At 37.6% G+C, this 22,761-nt stretch overlaps 1 protein-coding gene across 1 annotated transcript in view; it reads right to left on the bottom strand.

The window, feature by feature from the left end:
* The window catches only part of ANO3 (anoctamin 3), a 414,788-nt gene that overhangs the window by 178,305 nt on the left and 213,722 nt on the right, over positions 1–22,761 (bottom strand). The window contains 2 exon segments of the mRNA XM_060159496.1: positions 13,049–13,120; positions 14,009–14,203. Of these exon segments, the coding sequence (XP_060015479.1) occupies positions 13,049–13,120; positions 14,009–14,203 (267 nt within the window).

Below are 22,761 nucleotides of genomic sequence, written 5' to 3' on the forward strand. Positions count from 1 at the left end.
GTTGGTGGACACCATTTTTGTACTCTCTACCTGCCCTGCTAGCACAGACAGGCAAGTCAAAGCCTCCTGCTGCCTTGCTAAGACAGGTGGGACAAGCAGTCACTGCACTGTCTCACTGCCTTGCTGAAACCAAAAAGCTCAGGCAGTTGTGACACTTGCTTGCTGTCTGGGACCAGGGAACAAGAGCAGTCACAGCATTCTTCCCTTGTAGTTTGATGATTGTCTTTAGTGTTATGTTTAGATTCCTTTCTCCTTTTCTTTTCTGTATCTACTGTAAGTTTTTGCTTTGTGGTTACCAAGAGGCTCACATATAACATCCTATGCACGTAACAGTCTATTTTAAGTTGATAGCAACTTAAATTTGAACATATTCCAAAGCTCTACAAGGCATTCTCCCACTGTAACACTGAAGCCTGCAAGCAGGCACAGTCAAGGCATTTTCTCTCTTCCTAAAGCCTGCAAGAGTGCCCGGCTTCCTACACTCTAGTTGCCTCAGAAAAGCCAGCAGGCGCTCTGGTGGTATTTATTGATCAGGTGACCCTGGTGGCCAACCTGGTCTCCACTGGACTGTAACAATCAGAGACAATTCTTGGCAGGCAACCACCCTCAGGGCACAGCACAGAGAGCAGACTGAAACCACCCCCATCTTCCTGTGAAAAAGCCTATTTATTTATGCTGGAGCTTCAGCCTGAGTGACAGGTTTAAGTTTTCCCACACACCTAGAGGCTGTGGAGGTACTTCCAGGGAAGCAGGGAGATAAGCAGGGAGACAGCAACATTGTGCAACCCCTTTGCATCACTACAACTTGATAATAGCTTATACACTTACCTGGAGCCCTGATATTTGTAACTGTCCCCTAAGGCCACCCTCAGATCTCCTGGTCTAAAGACCAGTAAGGTTTAGGATTGCGGCCCCATAGAAACTGTATGTATTTGCATACATTAAAAGATGCTGCCTGAGGGCATGGTTTTCAATCAGCCTGAAACTAGGTGCTAAATGAGATTTCTTCCCTTGGAGGAAACATAAAAGTAAAAATCTCACTGGCAAAGGTAAATATATAGAAAAGGTAGTGAATTAATCACTTATAAATCTAGTAAGAAAGTTAAAGACAAAAGTAGTAAAATTAACTAAAAGTATAAAAATTAGTTAAAAATTCATAAAATGAAAAGATATAAAATGTGACATAAAAAACAAGGTTGGGGGGTAAAAATGTAGAACTTTGGAACATGTTCAAATTTAAGTTGCTAGCAACTTAGACTGCTATGTATCTACTTATAGTAGATACACAAAAGAAAAGGAGAAAGGAATCTAAACATAACACTAAAGGAAATCATCAAACCACAAGGGAAGAGAGAAAGAATAGAATAAAGAAACAGAGAGGAACTACAAAAACAGCCAGAAAAAAATTGACAAAAATGGCAAAAAAGTACATACGATCAATAATTACTTTAAATGTAAATAGACTAAATGCTCCAATCTATAGGCATAGAATGGCTGAATGGATAAAGAACCAGACTCATCTATATGCTGCCTATGAGAGACTCACTTCAGAATGAAGGACATACACAAAATGAAAGTTAAGAGCTGAAAAGAAAAATATTCTATGCAAATGGAAACAAAAAGAAAGCTTATGTAGCTGTACTCATATCAGACAAAATAGACTTTAAAACAAAAACTGTAATAAAAGACAGAGAAGGGCATTACATAATGATAAAGGGGACAATCCAACAAGAGGATATAACATCTATAAATATATAAGCACTAAACACAGTAGCACCAAAATATATAAAGCAAATATTAAGAGACCTAAATGGAGAAATAATAAAATACAATAATAGTATTGAATTTTAACACTCCACTTGCATCAATGGATAGATCATTTGGTTAGAAAATCAATAAGAAAACATTGGCCTTAAATGGTGGGTTTAATTGATATATGCAAAACATTCCATCCAAAAGCAACAGAATACACATTCTTCTAAAGCACACACAGAACATTCTCAGAATATATCACATGTTAGGTCACAAAACAAGTCTCAAAAAATTTAAGATTATTGAAATCATATCAAGTATCTTTTCTGACCACAACAGCATGAAACTAGAAATCAATTACATGAAGAGAACTAGAAAACCAGTAATATGTGGAGATTAAACAATATGCTACTGAAAAACCACAGGGTCATCAAAAAAAAATCAAAGGATAAATTAAAAAAATACCTAGAGACAAAATGAAAACATAAATATGACATAAATGAACATTATGAATATGAACATTCAAAATCTATGGAATGTAGTAAAAGCATTTCTAAGAGTAGCAATGCAAGCCTACCTGAAGAAACATACAAAAACCCAAGAAACTCAAATAAACAATCTAACTTTACACTAAACAAACTAGAAAAAGAAAAAGAAACACAACCCAAAGTTAGTAAAGGGAAAGAAATAAGAAAATCAGAGTGGAAATAAATAGAGACTAAAAAGACAATAGAAAAGATCAATGAAAATAAGAGCTGGCTCCTTGAAAAGATGAAATTGGCAAACCTTTAGCTAGACTCACCAAGATAAAAAGAGAGGGCTCAAATAAGTAAAAACAAAAATGAAAGAGAAGTTACAACTGATATCACAGAAATACAAAGGATCATAAGCAACTAATATGAACATTTTATGCCAACAAATTGGACAACATGGAGGAAATGGATTAATTCCTAGAAGCATACAGTTTTCCAAGACTGAACCATAAAGAAATAAAAATCTGAATAGGCCAATTTCTACTAAGAAGATTGAATCAGCAATCAAAACTCTCCCAAGAATAACAACAACAAAAAAGTATAGCTCCAGATGGCTTCACTGGTGAATCCTACCAAACATTCAAAGATTTAATATTTATGCTCCTCAAACTCCTCCAAAAAGAGGAAGGAAGGAACACTTCCAAACTTATTTTACAAGGACAGCATTACCCTGATACCAAAACCAGAGGACACCACAAAGAAAGAAAATTACAGACCAATATCCCTAATGAAAATAGATGCAAAAATCCTCAACAAAATACTAGAAAACAAAATTCAACAATACATTAAAAGGATAATACACCATGATCAACTGGGATTTATTCCAAAGATGCAAGAATGGTTCAACATTCACAAATCAAACCACATTAACAAAATGAAGCATACAAATCATATAATCATCTCAATAAATTCAGAAAAAGCATATGACAAAATTCAATATTCATTTATGATAAAAAACTCTCAAAAAAGTGGTTATAGAGAGAATGAGCCTCAACATAATAAAAGACATACATTACAAACCCACAGGTAATATCTCAATGGTGAAAAGTTGAAAACTTTTCCTTTAAAATCAAAAACAAGACAAGGATGCCCACTCTCACCACTTTTACTTAAAATTGTATTGGGAGTCCTAGCCAGAGAAATTAGGCAAGAAAAAGAAATAAAATACATCCAAATTAGAAAGGAAGAGGTAAAACTGTCATTATTTGCAGATGATATGGTATTATATATAGAAAACTCTAAAAACTCTACCAAAAAACTATTAAAACTAATAAATTCAGTAAAATTTCATGATACAAAATCACTATACAAAAATCTGTTGTGTTTCTGTACACTAATAATGAACTATCAGAAAGAGAAATTAAGAAAACAATCCCACTTACAATTGCACTCCAAAGAATAAAATACCTAGGAATAAATTAAATCAAAAAGATGAAAGACCTGTACTCTGAAAACTACAATACATTAATGAAAACAACTGAATAAGACACAAATAAATGGAAAGGTATTCCATGCTCATGGATAGGAAGAATTAATAATTTTAAAATGTTCATACTACCTAAAGCAATCTACAGATTCAATGCAATCCCTATCAAAATTCCAATAGTATTTTTCACAGACTTAGAACAAATGATTCTCAAATTTGTATGGAACCACAAGAGACTCCAAATAGACCCCAAATAGCCAAAGCAATCTTGAGAAAGAACAAAGCTGAGATACCCTGCTACCTGATTCCAAACTATACAATAAAGCTAGGTAATCAAAACAGTATAGCACTGGTACAAAAAAGACACATAAATCAATGGAACAGAATAGACAGCCCAGAAATTAACCCAAGCACATATGGTTAATTATTTTATGACAAAGGAGGACAGCATATACAAATGGGGAAAGGACAGTCTTTTCAATAAATGATGTTGGAAAAACTGGACAGTTACACACAAAAGAATGAAATTGTAGCACCATTGTATACCATATATGAAAAACAAAACAGAACAGAACAAAACCCCTCAAAATGGATCAAAGATTTGAATGTTTAAGACCTGAAATCATAAAACTCTTAGAAGAAAACATAGGTAGTAAGCTCTTTGACATCAGTCTTAGCAATGTATTTTTTTGGATCTGACTTCAACAGCAAAAAGCAAAAATAAACAAATGGGGCTACATTAAACTTAAAAGCTTCTGCACAGTGAAGGAAATCATCAACAAAAGAAACAGACACCTACTGACTGAGAGAAAATATTTGTAAATCATATATCTAATAAGGGGTTAATATCCAAAAAATAATAAAACCTCATACAACTCAACATCAAAAAAACAAACAACTTGATTAAAAAATGAGCACAGGATATGAATAAACATTTTTTCCAAAGAAAACATACAGATGGCCAATAGGCACATGAAAAGATGTTCAGTGTCACTATTCATCAGGGAAATGCAAATCAAAACCACAATGAGGTACCTCCTCACACCTGTCAGAATGGCTATTATCAAAAAGACAAGAAACAGCAAGTTTTGGCAAGAATGCAGAAAAAAGGGAACCCTTGTACACTGTTGCTGGAAATGTACATTGGTGCAACCACTGTGGAAAACGGTATGGAGACTCTTCAAAAAATTAAAAATAGAACTCTCATCTTATCCAGCAATTTGCTTTTGGGTATCTGTCCAAATATAACAAAAACACTAATTCAAAATGATATGCATCTTTATGTTCACTATAGCATTATTTACCATAACCCAGATACAGAAGCAAGCTAAGTGTCCATCAGTGGATGAATGGATAAAGAAGTGGTATATATATGTAATGGAATATTACTCAGCCGTAAGTAAAAGAACGAAATCTTGCCAATTGCGGCAACATGGATGGAAAACATCAATATTATGCTAAGTGAAATAAGACAAAGACAAGTACTACATAATTCACTTATATAATTCCACTTATATGTGGACTGTAAAACACAAAACAAACAAATTAAGCAAAAGAAAACCAGATTCATAGATACAGAGAACATACTGGTAGTTGCCAGAGAGGAGGCAAGTTGGTTGGGTGCAAAATAGGTGAAGGGGATCAAGAGGTACAAACTTCCAGATATAAAATAAATAAGTCGGGCTTCCCTGGTGGCGCAGTGGTTGAGAGTCCGCCTGCCAATGCAGGGGACACAGGTTCGTGCCCCAGTCCGGGAAGATCCCACATGCTGCTGAGTGGCTAGGCCCATGAGCCATGGCCGCTGAGCCTGCGTGTCCGGAGCCTGTGCTCCACAATGGGAGAGGCCACAAGAGTGAGAGGTCCGCGTACCGCAAAAAAAAAAAAAAAAAAAAAAAAGAATAGGGACTGGACCTGCACCTCTGGGATGGAGCTGTGAAGGAGTTAAAGTTTCTACACACTAGGGAGCCCCTTCACTGGTGGAGATGGGGGGTGGGTGGGAGGGAAGCTTCAGAGCCATGAAGGAGAGTGCAGCAGCAGGGGTGCAGAGGGCAAAGTGGAGAGATTTCTGCACTAAGGATTGGTGCTGACCAGCACTCACCAGCCTGAGAGTCTTGTCTGCTCACCTGCCACGGTGGGTGGGGGCCGGAAGCTAAGGCTCAGGCTTCGGAGGTCAGATCCCAGGGAGAGGACTGGGGTTGGACATGTGAAGACAGCCTGAAGGGGGCTAGTGTGTCACAGCTAGCTGAGAGGGAGTCCAGGAAAAAGTCTGGACGTGCCTAAGAAGCAAGAGACCATTGTGTTGGGGTGCGTGAGGAGAGGGGATTCCTTCCCAGTGTGCCCACAGAAGGCAGAGCACCGCCTAAACGAGCTTCAGAGATGGGTGTGAGCCACGACTATCAGCTCAGACCCCAGAGACGGGCATGAACCACTAATGCTGCTGCAGCTGCCACCAAGGATCCTGTGTGCGAGCACAGGTCACTACCCACACCCGCCCTGGGAGCCTGTGCAGCCCGCCACTGCCAGGGTCCCGTGATCCAGGGACAACTTCCCCGGGAGAACACATGGCTCGCCTCAGGCTGTTGCAATGTCACGGCAGTGGCCACAGGCTTGCCCTGCATTCTAATTATGAACCATACCTTTCCCTCTCCCTGGCCTGAGGGAGCAAGAGAGCCCTAATCAGCTGCTGCTTTAACCTCCTCCTGTCTGGGTGTGGAAGAGGCTCAGGGCGGCCTACATGCAGAGGCGGGGCCGAAACAAAGCTGAACCCCAGTACCTGTATGAACAAAGAAGAGAAAGGGAAATTTCTCTGTGCAGCCTCAGGAGCAACAGATTAAATCCCCAGAGTCAACTTGATAAACCCCACATTTGAAGAATACCTGAACAGACAATGAATGTTCTCAAAACTGAGGCAGCAGACTTTGGGAGCAAACTTAGACTTGGGATTTGCTTTCTGCATCTAATTTGTTTCTGGTTTTATGTTTTTCTTAGTTTAGTTTTTAGTGCTTATTATCATTGGTGGATTTGTTTATGGGTTTGGTTTCTCTCCTCGTTTACTTCAAATTTTTTTATTTTTCGAATTATTTTTGATTTAATTTATTTATCTATTTTTATTTTTCATTTTTTTCTTTTTCTGAGCATGCATGTGTATGCTTCTTTGTGTGATTTTTGTCTGTTTAGGTTTGCTTTTACCATTTGTCCTAGGGTTCTATCTCTTCATTTTTTTTTTTTCTTCCTTTTCTTCTGAGCTGTGTGGCTGGCAGGGTCTTGGTGTGCCAGCTGGGTGTTATGCCTGAGCTTCTGAGATGGGAGGGTCAAGTCCAGGACATTGGACCATGAGAAACCTCCCGGCCCCATGCAATATCAATCAATGAGAGTGCACCAAGAGATCTTCATCTAAACACTAAGACCCACCTCCACCAAATGGCCAGCAAACTCCAGTGCTAGACGCCCCCTGCCAAACAACTAGCAAGACAGGAACACAATCCCATCCATTAGCAGAGAGGCTGCCTAAAGTTATACTAAGTTCACAGACACTCCAAAACACACCACTGGATGCAGCCCTGCCCACCAGAAAGACAAGATACAACCCCACCCCTAGAACACAGGAACCAGTCCCCTCCACCAGGAAACCTACTCAAGCCACTAAACCAACCTCACCCACTGGGGCAGACACCAAAAACAACAGTAACTACAAACCTGCAGCCTGTGAAAAGAAGACACCAAACACAGCAGTTAAACAAAATGAGAAGAAAAAGAAATATGCAGCAGAGGAAGGAGCAAAGTAAAAACTCACCAAATGAAACAAATGAAGAGGAAATAGGCAGTCTACCTGAAAAAGAATTCAGAGTAATGATAGCAAAGATGAGCCAAAATCTTGTAAATAGAATGGAGAAAATACAAGAAATGTTTAGCAAGGATCTAGAAGAACTAAAGAGCAAACAAACAATGATGAACAACACAAATACATGAAATTAAAAATTCTCTAGAAGGAATCAATAGCAGAATCAGTTATTCTGCAGAAGAATGGATAAGTGACCTGGAAGATAAAATAGTGGAAATAACTACCACAGAGCAGAACAAAGGAAAAATAATGAAAAGAATTGAGGACAGTCTCAGAGACTTCTGGGACAACAACATTAAAGAACCAATATTCGAATTATAGGGGTCCCAGAAGGAGAAGAGAAAAAGAAAGGGACTGAGAAAATATTTTAAGAGATTATAGTTGAAAACTTCCCTAACATAGAAAGGAAATAGTCAATCAAGTCCAGGAAGCTCAGAGAGTTCCATACAGGATAAATCCAAGGAGAAGCACACCAAGACACATATTAATCAAACTATCAGAAATTAAACTCAAAGAAAAAGTATTAAAAGCCAGAGAAAAGCAATAAATAATATACAAGGGAAACCCAAGAAGGTTAACAGCTGATCCTTCAGCAGAAACTCTGCAAGTCAGAAGAGAGTGGCAGGACATATTTAAAGTGATGAAAGGGAAAAACCTACAATCAAGATTACTCTATTCAGCAAGGATCTCATTCAGATTTGACAGAGAAATTAAAACCCTTACAGACAAGCAAAAGTTAAGAAAATTCAGCACACCAAACCAGCTTTACAACAAATGCTAAAGGAACTTCTCTAGGCAGGAAAAACAAGAAAAGGAACAGACCTACAATAAAAAATCCAAAACAATTAAGGAAATGGCAATAGGAGCATACATATTGATAATTACTTTAAATGTAAATGGATTAAATGCTCCAACCAAAAAACACAAACTGGCTGAATGGATACAAAAACAAGACCCATATATATGCTGTGTACAAGAGACCCATTTCAGACCTAGGGACACATACAGACTGAAAGTGAGTGGATGGAAAAAGATATTCCAAGCATATGGAAATCAAAAGAAAGCTGAAGAAGCAATACTCATATCAGACAAAACAGATTTTAAAATAAATGCTATTACAAGAGACAAAGAAAGACACTACATAATGATCAAGGGATCAATCCAAGAAGAAGATATAACAATTGTAACTATTTATGCACCCAACATAGGAGCACCTCAATACATAAGGCAAATGCTAACAGCCATAAATGGGGAAGTCAACAGTAACACAATAATAGTAGGAGACTTTAACACCCCACTTTCACCAATGGACAGATCATCCAAAATGAAAATAAGTAAGGAAACACAAGCTTTAAAAGACACATCAGGCCAGATAGACTTAATTGATATTTATAGGACATTCCATCCAAAATCAACAGAATACACATTCTTCTCAAGTGCTCATGGAACATTCTCCAGGATAGATCATATCTTGGGTCACAAATCAAGCCTTGGTAAATTTAGGAAAATTGAAATTGTATCAAGTATCTTTTCTGACCACAATGCTATGAGACTAGATATCAATTACAGGAAAAAAAAACAGTAAAAAATACAAACACATGGAGGCTAAACAAATACGCTACTAAACTACCAAGAGATCACTGAAGAAATCAATGAGGAAATCAAAATATACCTAGAAACAAATGACAATGAAAACACGATGACCCATAACCTATAGAATATAGGAAAAGCAGTTCTAAGAGGGAAAATTACAGCAGTACAATCTTACGTCAGGAAACAAGAAAAATCTCAAATAAACAACCTAATCTTAAAGCAATTAGAGAAAGAAGAATAAAAATCCCCAAAGTTAGCAGAAGGAAAGAAAACCTAAACATCAGATCAGAAATAAATGAAAAAGAAATGAAGGAAACCATAGTAAAGATCAATAAAACTAAAGGCTGGTTCTTTGGGAAGATAAACAAAATAGATAAACCATTAGCCCCACACTCATTAAGAAAAAAAGGGAGAAGACTCAAATCAACAGAATTAGAAATGAAAAAGAAGTGACAACAAACACTGCAGAAACACAAAGGGTCATGAGAGACTACTATAAGCAACTATATGCTAAAAAATGGACCATCTGGAAGAAATGGACAAATTCCTAGAAAAGAATAACCTTCCAAGACTGAATCAGGAAGAAATAGAAATATGAACAGACTTATCACAAGCACTGAAATTGAAACTGTGATTAAAAATCTTCCAACCCACAAAAGCCAAGGACCAGATGGCTTCACAGGTGAATTCTTTCAAACATTTAGAGAAGAGCTAACACCTATCCTTTCCAAGCTCTTCCAAAATATAGCAGAGGGAGGAACACTCCCAAACTCATTCTATGAGGCCACCATTGCTCTGATACCAAAACCAGACAAAGATGTCACAGAAAAAGAAAACTACAGGCCAATATCACTGATTACGCGTATGCAAAAATCCTCAACAAAATACTAGCAAACATCCAATAGCACATTAAAAGCATCATATACCATATTCAAGTGGGGTTTATCCCAGGAATGCAAGGATTCTTTAATATATACAAATCAATCAGTGTGATAAAACATATTAACAAATTAAAGGAGAAAAAAACATATGATCATCTCAATAGATGCAGAACCACTTTCAACAAATTTCAGCACCCATTTATGATAAACACCCTCCAGAAAGTAGACATAGAGGGAACTTAAAGGGCATATATGACAAACCCATAGCTAACATCATTCTCAATGGTGAAAAACTGAAACCATTTCCACTAAGATCAGTAACAAGACATGGTTTCCAACTGTCACCCCTATTATTCAACATAGTTTTGGAAGTTTTAGCCACAGCAATCAGAGAAGAAAGGGAAATAAAAGGAATCCAAATCAGAAAAGAAGAAATAAAACTGTCCCTGTTTGCTGATGACATGATACTATACATAGAGAATCCTAAAGAAGCTAACAGAAAACTACTAGAGCTAATCAATGAATTTGGTAAAGTAGCAGGATATAAAATTAATGCACAGAAATCTCTTGCATTCCTATACACTAACAACGAAAAATCTGAAAGAGAAAGTAAGGAAACACTCCCATTTACCACTGCAACAAAAAGAATAAAATACCTAGGAATAAACCTACCTAAGGAGACAAAAGGCCTGTATGCAGAAAACTATAAGACATTGATGAAAGAAATTAAAGATGATACAAACAGATGGAGAGATATACCATGTTCTTGGATTGGAAGAATCAACATTGTGAAATTGACTATACTACTCAAAACAATCTACAGATTCAATGCAATCCCTATCAAACTACTAATGGCATTTTTCACAGAACCAGAACAAAAAATTTCACAATTTGTATGGATACACAAAAGACCCAGAATAGCGAAAGAAATCTTTAGAAGGAAAGACAGAGCTGGAGGAATTAGGCTCCCTGACTTCATACTATACTACAAAGCTACAGTAATCAAGACAGTATGGTACTGGCACAAAAACAGAAAGATACATCAATGGAATAGGATAGAAAGCCTAGAGATAAACCCACACATATATGGTCACCTTTTCTTTGACAAAGGAGGTAAGAATATACAATAGAGAGACAGCCTCTTCAATAAGTGGTACTGGGAAAACAGGACAGCTACATGTAAAAGAATGAAAATAGAACACTTCCTAACACCATACATAAAACTAAACTCAAAATGGATAAAGACCTAAATGTTAAGGCCAGACACTATAAAATTCTTAGAGGAAAACATAAGCAGAACACTCTATGATACAAATCACAGGAAGATCCTTTTTGACCTACCTCCTAGAGTAATGGAAATAAAAACAAAAATAAACAAATGGGACCTAATGAAACTTCAAAGCTTTTGAACAGCAAAGGAAACCATAAACAAGATGAAAAACAATCCTAGAATGGGAGAAAATATTTGCAAATGAAGCAAATGACAAAGGATTAGCCTCCAAAATATACAAGCAGCTCATGTAGCTCAATATCAGAAAAACAAACAACCCAATCTAAAAATGGGCAGAAGACCTAAATAGACATTTCTCCAAAGAAGATATACAGATTGCCAACAAACACTTGAAAGGATGCTCAACATCACTAATTATTAGAGAAATGCAGATCAAAACCACAATGAGGTATCACCTCACACTGGTCAGAATGGCCATCTTCAAAAAATCTACAAACAATAAATGCTGGAGAGGGTGTAGAGAAAAGGGAACCCTCCTGCACTGTTGGTGGGAATGTAAATTGATACAGCCACTATGGAGAACAGTATGGAGGTTACCCAAAAAATCAAAAATAGAACTACCATATGACCCAGCAATCCCACTACTAGGCATATACCCTGAGAAAACCATAATTCAAAAAGTGAAATGTACCTGACTGTTTATTGCAGCACTATTTACAATAGCCAGGACATGGAAGCAACCTAAGTGTCCATTATCGGATGAATGGATAAAGAAAATGTGGCACATATATACAATGACATATTACTCAGCCATAAAAAGAAACAAAATTAAGTTATTTGTAGTGAAGTGGATGGACCTAGAGTCCATCATACAGAGTGAAGTAAGTCAGAAAGAGAAAAACAAATACTGTATGGTAACACATATATATGGAATCTAAAAAAATAAAAAATGGTTCTGATGAGCCTAGGGGCAGGACAGGAATAAAGATGCAGACGTAGAGAATGGACTTGAGGACACGGGGAGATGGAAGGTTAAGCTGGGATGAAATCAGAGATTAGCACTGACATATATACACTACCAAATGTAAAATAGATAGCTAGTGGGAAGCAGCCGCATAGTACAGGGAGATAAGCTGGGTGCTTTGTGATCACCTAGAGGGGTGGGATAGGAAGGGTGGGAGGGAGGTGCAAGAGGGAGGAGATATGGTGATATATGTATATGTATAGCTTTGTTATAAAGCAGAAACTAACACACCATTGTAAAGCAATTATACTCCAATAAAGATGTTAAAAATAATAATTAAAAAATTAAAAAAGAAAAAACATGATATAAAGATGCAAATATACTATAGTTACAAATTTAATCAGTGGAGAGATTTAAAATGGCAGTGTAACTATGAAAAAAATAAGGAAAGGTTATATGAATGAACTAATAAACCTTCATCTAGCACGAGAGATCACAAATAATGCTGAAATTTGATAAATCTAGACACAGTAGTATAAATTTACTTATTCATCGAGAATTGAAGGAAATTTCCAAAAGACTAACAACAGAATATTTTTCAGTTATAGGATGTTATTCATTAAAAATCTTCCGTATTTGACTTTCAAACTGTACATGAAATACCTTAATAATATTTTAACCTTAGAATATTATTCTCACCCATCAAATGTTAAAGGCTAAACATGAATTTTTTTTTCTTAAAAAAATAATGTTCTACGTTTGAAGTAGAAGTCAGTTTACCTTTGGAGAGGGGAAAAGGAGGAAGGAAATAATAGAAAGTAACTCACCCAAGCAAAAGTCACTGAGGTCAGCAAAAGAACATCTGAGCACAGAGTCTTTTCTGCCTTCCTCAGTGTTAACTGGAAACAAGAACAAAAAAGACTTTCTAGTTTTGGGGAATAAAAACATAATGACAGTTAGAACAATTACCGTGGTGACTGCTGTCCAAATAACAGCCAAACGTGAAGAAATGTTTTTAAGTTAATGAGTGGAAATGAGAGATACATCTATATTACATTTTAACACTTTGATTCTCTTAAACAATTAGCCACTTTCCTTACTGGACATAGATGTAAGATTACTATTTAAAATAGTGATTTCCCAATACTATTGAAAAGAGAATATTGGCATTTTCAAATTATCCAGAGGAAGAAGCAACCCTAAGGAATCATAAGGGAATCAATTTTCATAATATAAAAGCTCTTAGAGATGGAAGGGAAAATAAAAACACACCCATCCACTGAATGACAGGGGCCTGGTTGTATTCTGACTCCTGACTCTTGTGAAAAGGGATTGTCTGCAGGTATAATGAGTCTCAGACAGTCAGCTGTGTGTAGTTTTATTTGCCAAAACTTGTCTAACCACATCTTCGTGCAACCAAATGTTCACTGATTTACTGTCAGTATTATTTATAGTTTTGGGTCTTTCTTTTTAGGGAACTGAGTTTATTATTGCTGGCATATTTAATTACTGGTAATAAATTCTCACCAGGAATGCTAACGAGCCAGTGATTTAGGTGGCTGATCTGTCTTCTCTTGCCAACAGAAAATGTTAGGTCCATATTTGCATGGGGTTGGCTACCTTCAAGGATAAAAAGAAATGAACACACATCTCACCAACGAATGGCCTTTTGTCTGACTGGCATAGGCTACTGTTCTCCTTTCTATGCCAATCTCCTTCCTGAAGACTCTATAAACACTAGTGGAAAACACTATTCTTTGAAAGTTAAACAAGAAAGTAGAGCTCACCTTGCTCTGCTTTGTCAGCAGGGATTGAGGTTACAGAAGTGGGAGCCTGAGATTCACTCTCAGTTGACTGGAAGAGTGAGGTAGATTGGCTCAAGTTCTTTGAGTAAGCATAGCTCTGGGCCAGGCAAGGCAGGGATCTCCGAGATGGTTTTAATGAAGTTTCTTTTGCTATCTCACTCTTGCTTATATTCATACCTGCAAATTCAAAATGGCAAGTTTTAGCAACAAGAAATAATCAGCAGAAATCAACAAATAATTTTAATTCTTGTGATGGCTGTTTCAGAAAAGTACTCTTGAAAAGCATCACCTAGGGATTAGCACTAGTGGAATTCGTTTGTTTCTATATTGTCAGAGGAAGTGTTTTGAGATTTTTGTCAAATAGTTATGAGAAATAAACAGTTCCTCTTCCAGTTTGAGCTTTCACTGTTTTTGAAAGGTTCTGTAAAAAAGAAACTGAGGTTTAAATTCATTTGGAGAGTTATGAGAATAATAATTTGGATTGTCTTTGGATAAATTTAACCATTTAGGTTTTTTAAGCAGTAAAATAAATAAAACCTAATGTGTAGAAATTCAAATTACTATTAACCAGAACACTTCTTTCTATAACCTATCCTCCTTTAAACACACCACATAATGTACTAGTAGTGATCAAGAGGCTGGAAAGGAACAGCATACATGGTTTAGTACAAAAACTGACCAGCAGGGGGACAGCATTCCTGTGCTCCGTGTAACAGTCCCTCTCCTCATGCAGAGAAGACTGATCTGCCAGAAGAAAGAATGCCCCTCAACAGGACTCTGCCTCCATAATTGGAAGTCCCAGTAACTGTATTCTCCCAGCAATGAATGACCCCATGTCCCTGTATGCCCCTGTCCCCATCCATCCTCATCCCCCTTACGTTAATCCCAGGGCATTCCTCAGCCCTGGAATACTGCTATGGGTATTCTGGTATATGCCTTTTTTCCACATATTGAGTATTTCTCTAAGAGGAAACACTTAGATGTACAACTGCTGGTTTGAAGTGCATGAATATTTATCATTTGGATAAACAATGCCAAACTGCCTTCCCTAAAAGCTTTATCTTTTCACACTTCCCCAAACAGTACAAGATGGAATCCATTTCTTTATGAAATTCCTTGGGGAACTCTAGATAGTATCATTTGTTTTAATTCTGAATAAAATAAAAAGCCAACAAACAAAAAACAAAAAAATGGTTTTAATCTTCATGTTCCAGATTGAACATGTTTTCATATATTTCTAGCCAATTATAATTCTTAAGTGACTAAGCTATTTTATAGTTTTTCTAGTGTGTTGTTAGGCTTTTTCTTATTATTTTATAGTATGTGTGTGTATATAAACATATGCGGGAGTTTGGGGTATCAACCCTTCATGCAGTTAAAAATCCACATACAATTTAAAACCAGCCCTCTGACTCCACTGTTCCTATCAGTAGTTCTGCATCTGCAGATTCAACCAGCCTCAGATTGTGTAGTACTGTAGAATTTTTTATTAAAAACAATCCATGTGTAAGGGCACCCTCACAGTTCAAACTTTTGTTGTTCAAGGGTCAACTGTATATACATTCATATATACATATATATGTATATAGTATTTTAGTGACTACATATTAAATGTAATATATGCTGTATTTATTTCATTTAGTTTTCTAACAATCTTACCAGGCAGACATTATACCTATTAGCTATGTGGAAACTGAGACTTAGAGAGGATATGTAACATTCCTTATATCACACCAACAAGAAAACTGTTTGGGATTTATATTCCAAACAGTTTCTAGTGCTAAAACCATCACATCATGTTGCACCATAAATTAAGTTTGAAACTCCTGCACACCATCCATTTACCTCGAAAATCACAGACACTGAAATGTAAAGAACAGACACCAAAATTCATTCTGGTAGAGGCTAAAACTCAGACGGAATATACCTAGAAACACATCTGCTTTTACCACCCTCCCTATTCACCTACCCATATTCTCTATATTAAAGTAAATTTCAAATGTAGTGATTGAAAGGTGAAAAAGACAAAGCAAACCCACCAGTACATACAGCACTCAAGTAATGAAAATTCTGCCTTGCAATTACTCATCTTAATTCCATTTTTGAGACAGAGTAGACTCTGGGTCTTAATAGGTGCCGGCAAGGGGTACAGACAGGAAAGGAAATTACTGAAAATTATATTTTCAGTAATTATATTTATTATAAGACAAACAAATTTAACTAAACTCTACTCATATTGGTTCAGTCAATACTTTTTGGCTACTTTATAATCAGCTTATGAATTAACTCCAGATTTCTAAGGATATTTTCAAATGCATGAATTCAAATAAAGACAAGCAGAGGTACCAATATTCATTGCCCTTTGAGACAAATGAGAATCTTGAAAAAAAAAACAAGACAATTTTTGAGAGGTTCTATAGAAATAAGACATAGTTGAATAGATAAAATGCAGACAAACCTAGCAGTAGGGATTTTATCTTCCCGTTTTATAAAAAAAAAAGTATTTATTTTCATGTTAATTCTCAGTGTGAAAATAAAATGTGAACTAGAAAGGGACTGAAGAAAGAATTATGAATTGATCCAGTCTCTTAGCTTTCTGGGACTCTGTAATGATAAGAAAGGAAAATACCCTTTTGAAGAGGAATTCCCCAAGGCCCACAGAACTCATACTGAAAGCCTACTCATACACCATACAATCCCCCTTATTTAAGGACCGACTAGTGTTTTCTATACTACATTCAAAGAATAGCACAGGGGGACGAGGGGAAGATGGCGGAAGAGTAAGACGCGGAGATCACCTTCCTCCCCACAGATACACCAGAAATACATCTACACGTGGAACAACTCCTACAGAACACCTACTGAATGCTGGCAGAAGACCTCAGACCTCCCAAAAGGTAAGAAACTCCCCACGTATCTGGGTAGGGCAAAAGAAAAAAGAATAAACAGAGACAAAAGAATAGGGACGGGGCCTGCACCAGTGAGAGGGAGCTGTGAAGGAGGAAAGGTTTCCACACACTAGAAAGTCCCTTGGCGGGCAGAGACTGCTGGTGGTAGAGGGGGAAAGCTTCGGAGCCGCGGAGGAGAGCGCAGCAACAGGGGTGCGGAGGGCAGAGCGGAGAGATTCCTGCACAGAGAATCAGTGCCGACCAGCACTCACCAGCCTGAGAAACTTGTCTGTTCACCCGCCGGGGCAGGCGGGGCTGGGAGCTGAGGCTCAGGCTTTGGTCGGAGCACAGGGAGAGGACTGGGGTTGGCGGCGTGAACACAGCCTGCAGGGGGTTAGTGCACCACGGCTAGCCGGGAGGGAGTCTGGGGGAAAAGTCTGGACTTGCTGAAGAGGCAAGAGACTTTTTCTTCCCTCTTTGCTTCCTGGTGCGCGAGGAGAGGGGATTAAGAGCACTGCTTAAAGGAGCTCCAGAGACGGGCGCGAGCCGTGGCTAAAAGCACAGACCCCAGAGACGGGCATGAGACGCTAAGGCTGCTGCTGCCGCCACCAAGAAGCCTGTGTGCGAGCACAGGTCACTATCCGCACCCCCCTTCCAGGGAGCCTGTGTAGTCCGCCACTGCCAGGGTCCTGGGATCCAGGGACAACTTCCCCGGAAGAACGCACGGCGCGCCTCAGGCTGGTGCAACGTCACGCCAGCCTCTGCCGCTGCAGGCCCACCCGACACTCCGTGCCCCTCCCTCCCCCCTGGCCTGAGTGAGCCAGAGCCCCCGAATCAGCGGCTCCTTTAACCCCGTCCTGTCTGAGCAAAGAACAGATGCCCTCCAGCGACCTACACGCAGAGGCGGGGCCAAATCCAAAGCTGAGCCCTGGGAGCTGTGAAAACAAAGAAGAGAAAGGGAAATCTCTCCCAGCAGCCTCAGAAGCAGCGGATTAAAGCTCCACAATCAACTTGATGTATCCTGCATCTGTGGAATACATGAATACACAACGAATCATCCCAAATTGAGGAGATGGACTTTGAGAGCAAGATTTATGATTTTTTCCCCTTTTCCTCTTTTTGTGAGTGTGTATGTGTATGCTTCAGTGTGAGATTTTGTCTGTATAGCTTTGCTTCCACCATTTGTCCCAGGGTTCTATCTATCCGATTTTTTTTGTTTGTTTTTTAATTTATTTTTCTTAATAATTATTTTTTATTTTAATAACTTTATTTTACTTTATCTTCTTTCTTTCTTTCCTTCCTTCCTTCCCTCCTTTAGACAATGAATCATCCTAAATTGAGGAGGTGGACTTTGAGAGCAAGATTTATGATTTTTTCCCCTTTTCCTCTTTTTGTGAGTGTGTGTGTGTATGCTTCTGTGTGAGATTTTGTCTGTATAGCTTTGCTTTCACCATTTGTCCTAGGGTTCTATCCGTCTGTTTTCTTTCTTTTTTAAAAAAATTTTTTTTCTTATTTTAATAACTTTATTATATTTTATCTTATTTTATTGTATTTTACTTTATCTTTTCATTTCTTTCTTTCTTTCTTTCCTTCTTTCTTTCTTTCTTCCCTTCCTTCCTTCCTTCTTTCTTTCTTTCTTTCTTTCATTCTTTCTTTCTTTCTTTCCTTCTTTCTTTCTTTCTTTCTTCCCTTCCTTCCTTCCTTCTTTCTATCTTTCTTTCTTTCTTTCTTTCTACTTCTACTAATTCTTTCTTTCTACTTTTTCTCCCTGTCATTCTGAGCCGTGTGGATGAAAGGCTCTTGGTGCTACAGCCAGGAGTCAGTGCTGTGCCTCTGAGGTGGGAGAGCCAACCTCAGGACACTGGTCCACAAGAGACCTCCCAGCTCCACATAATATCAAACGGCGAAAATCTCCCAGAGATCTCCATCTCAACACCAGCACCCAGCTTCACTCAACAACCAGCAAGCTACAGGGCTGGACACCCTATGTCAAACAACTAGCAAGACATGAACACAAGTCCACCCATCGGCAGAGAGGCTGCCTAAAATCATAATAAGTCCACAGACACCCCAAAACACACCACCAGACGTGGACCTGCCCACCAGAAAGACAAGATCCAGCCTCATCCACCAGAACACAGGCAAGAGTCCCCTCTACCAGGAAGCCTACACAACCCACTGAACCAACTTTAGCCACTGGGGACAGACACCAAACACAACGGGAACTACGAACCTGCAGCCTGCAAAAAGGAGACCCCAAACACAGTAAGATAAGCAAAATGAGAAGACAGAAAAACACACAGCAGATGAAGGGGCAAGATAAAAACCCACCAGACCTAACAAATGAAGAGGAAATAGGCAGTCTACCTGAAAAAGAATTCAGAATAATGATAGTAAAGATGATCCAAAATCTTGGAAATAGAATAGAGAAAATGCAAGAAACATTTAACAAGGACCTAGAAGAACTAAAGATGAAACAAGCAACGATGAAAACACAATAAATGAAATGAAAAATACTCTAGATGGGATCAATAGCAGAATAACTGAGGCAGAAGAACAGATAAGTGACCTGGAAGATAAAATAGTGGAAGTAACTACTGCAGAGCAGAATAAAGATAAAAGAATGAAAAGAACTGAGGACAGTCTCAGAGACCTCTGGGACAACATTAAACACACCAACATTCGAATTATAGGGGTTCCAGAAGAAGAAGAGAAAAAGAAAGGGACTGAGACAATATTTGAAGAGATTATAGTTGAAAACTTCCCTAATATGGGAAAGGAAATAGTTAATCAAGTCCAGGAAGCACAGAGAGTCCCATACAGGATAAATCCAAGGAGAAATATGCCAAGACACATATTAATTAAAACTGTCAAAAATTAAATACAAAGAAAACATATTAAAAGCAGCAAGGGAAAAACAACAAATAACACACAAGGGAATCCACATAAGGTTAACAGCTGATCTTTCAGCAGAAACTCTGCAAGCCAGAAGGGAGTGGCAGGACATATTGAAAGTGATGAAGGAGAAAAATCTACAACCAAGATTACTCTACCCAGCAAGGATCTCATTCAGATTTGATGGAGAAATTAAAACCTTTACAGACAAGCAAAAGCTGAGAGAGTTCAGCACCACCAAACCAGCTTTACAATAAATGCTAAAGGAACTTCTCTAGGCAAGAAACACAAGAGAAGAAACAGACCTACAATAACGAACCCAAAACAATTAAGAATATGGGAATAGGAACAAACATATCCATCATTACCTTAAATGTAAATAGACTAAATGCTTCCACCAAAAGACACAGATTGGCTGAATGGATACAAAAATAAGATTCATATATATGCTGTCTACAAGAGACCCACTTCATACCTAGAGACACATACAGACTGAAAGTAAGGGGATGGAAAAAGATATTCCAAGTAAATGGAAATCAAAAGAAAGCTGGAGTAGCAATTCTCATATAAGACAAAATAGACTTTAAAGTAAAGACTATTAGAAGAGACAAAGAAGGACACTATATAATGATCAAGGGATTGATCCAAGAAGAAGATAAAACAATTGTAAATATTTATGCACCCAACATAGGAGCACCTCAATACATAAGGCAAATACTAACAGCCATAAAAGGGGAAATCGACAGTAAAACATTCATAGTAGGGGACTTTAACACCCCACTTTCACCAATGGACAGATCATCCAAAATGAAAATAAATAAGGACACACAAGCTTTAAATGATACATTAAACAAGATGGATTTAATTGATATTTAAGGATATTCCATCCAAAAACAACAGAATACACATTCTTCTCAAGTGTTCATGGAAAATTCTCCAGGATAGATCATATCTTGGGTCACAAATCAAGCCTTGGTAAATTTAAGAAAATTGAAATTGTATCAAGTATCTTTTCCAACCACAACGCTATGAGACTAGATATCAATTACAGGAAAAGATCTGTAAAAAATACAAAAACATGCAGGCTAAACAATACACTACTTAATAACGAAGTGATCACTGAAGAAATCAAAGAGGAAATAAAAAAATACCTAGAAACAAATGACAATGGAGACACGATGCCCCAAAACCTATGGGATGCAGCAAAAGCAGTTCTAAGAGGGAAGTTTATAGCAATACAATCCTACCTTAAGAAACAGGAAACATCTCGAATAAACAACCTAACCTTGTACCTAAAGCAATTAGAGAAAGAAGAACAAAAAACCCCCTAAGTTATCAGAAGGAAAGATATCATAAAAATCAGATCAGAAATAAATGAAAAAGAAAGGAAGGAAACGATAGCAAAAATCAATAAAACTAAAAGCTGGTTCTTTGAGAAGATAAACAAAATTGATAAACCATTAGCCAGGCTCATCAAGAAAAAAAGGGAGAAGACTCAAATCAATAGAATTAGAAATGAAAAAGGAGAAGTAACAACTGACACTGCACAAATACAAAAGATCATGAGAGATTCCTACAAGCAACTCTATGCCAATAAAATGGACAACCTAGAAGAAATGGACAAATTCTTAGAAATGTACAATCTGCCAAGACTGAATCAGGAAGAAATAGAAAGTATGACCAGACCAATCACAAGCACTGAAATTGAAACTGTGATTAAAAATCTTCCAACAAACAAAAGCCCAGTACCACATGGCTTCACAGGCGAATTCTGTCAAACATTTAGAGAAGAGCTAACACCTATCCTTCTCAAACTCTTCCAAAATATAGCAGAGGGAAGAACACTCCCAAACTCATTCTATGAGGCCACCATCACCCTGATACCAAAACCAGACAAGGATGTCACAAAGAAAGAAAACTACAGGACAATATCACTGATGAACATAGATGAAAAAATTCTCAACAAAATACTAGCAAAAAGAATCCAACAGCACATTAAAAGGATCATACACCATGGTCAAGTGGGGTTTATTCCAGGAATGCAAGGATTCTTCAATATACGCAAATCAATCAATGTGATAAACCATATTAACAAATTGAAGGAGAAAAAACATATGATGATCTCAATAGATGCAGAGAAAGCTTTCGACAAAATTCAACGCCCATTTATGATAAAAACCCTCCAAAAAGTAGGCATAGAGGGAACTTTCCTCAACATAATAAAGGCCATATATGACAAACCCACAGCCAACATTGTCCTCAATGGTGAAAAACTGAAACCATTTCCACTAAGATCAGGAACAAGACAAGGCTGTCCACTCTCACCACTCTTACTCAACATAGTTTTGGAAGTTTTAGCCACAGCAATCAGAGAAGAAAAGGAAATAAAAGGAATCCAAATTGGAAAAGAAGAAGTAAAGCTTTCACTCTTTGCAGATGACATGATACTATACATAGAGAATTTTAAAGATGCTACCAGAAAACTACTACAGCTAATCAATGAATTTGGTAAAGTAGCAGGATACAAAATTAATGCACAGAAATCTCTGGCATTCCTATACACTAATGATGAAAAATACGAAAGTGATATCAAGAAAACACTCCCATTTACCATTGCAACAAAAAGAGTAAAATATCTAGGAATAAACCTACCTAAGGAGACAAAAGACCTGTATGCAGAAAATTATAAGACACTGATGAAAGAAATTAATGATACAAATAGATGGAGAAATATACCATGTTCTTGGATCGGAAGAATCAGTATTGTTAAAATGACTATAGTACCCAAAGCAATCTACAGATTCAATGCAATCCCTATCAAACTACCACTGGCATTTTTCACAGAACTAGAACAAAAAATTTCACAATTTGTATGGAAACACAAAAGACCCTGAATAGTCAAAGCAATCTTGAGAACGAAAAACAGAGCTGGAGGAATCAGGCTCCCTGACT

This window comes from Lagenorhynchus albirostris, chromosome 9 (assembly GCF_949774975.1).
Source record: "Lagenorhynchus albirostris chromosome 9, mLagAlb1.1, whole genome shotgun sequence".
Lineage (NCBI taxonomy): Eukaryota > Metazoa > Chordata > Mammalia > Artiodactyla > Delphinidae > Lagenorhynchus > Lagenorhynchus albirostris.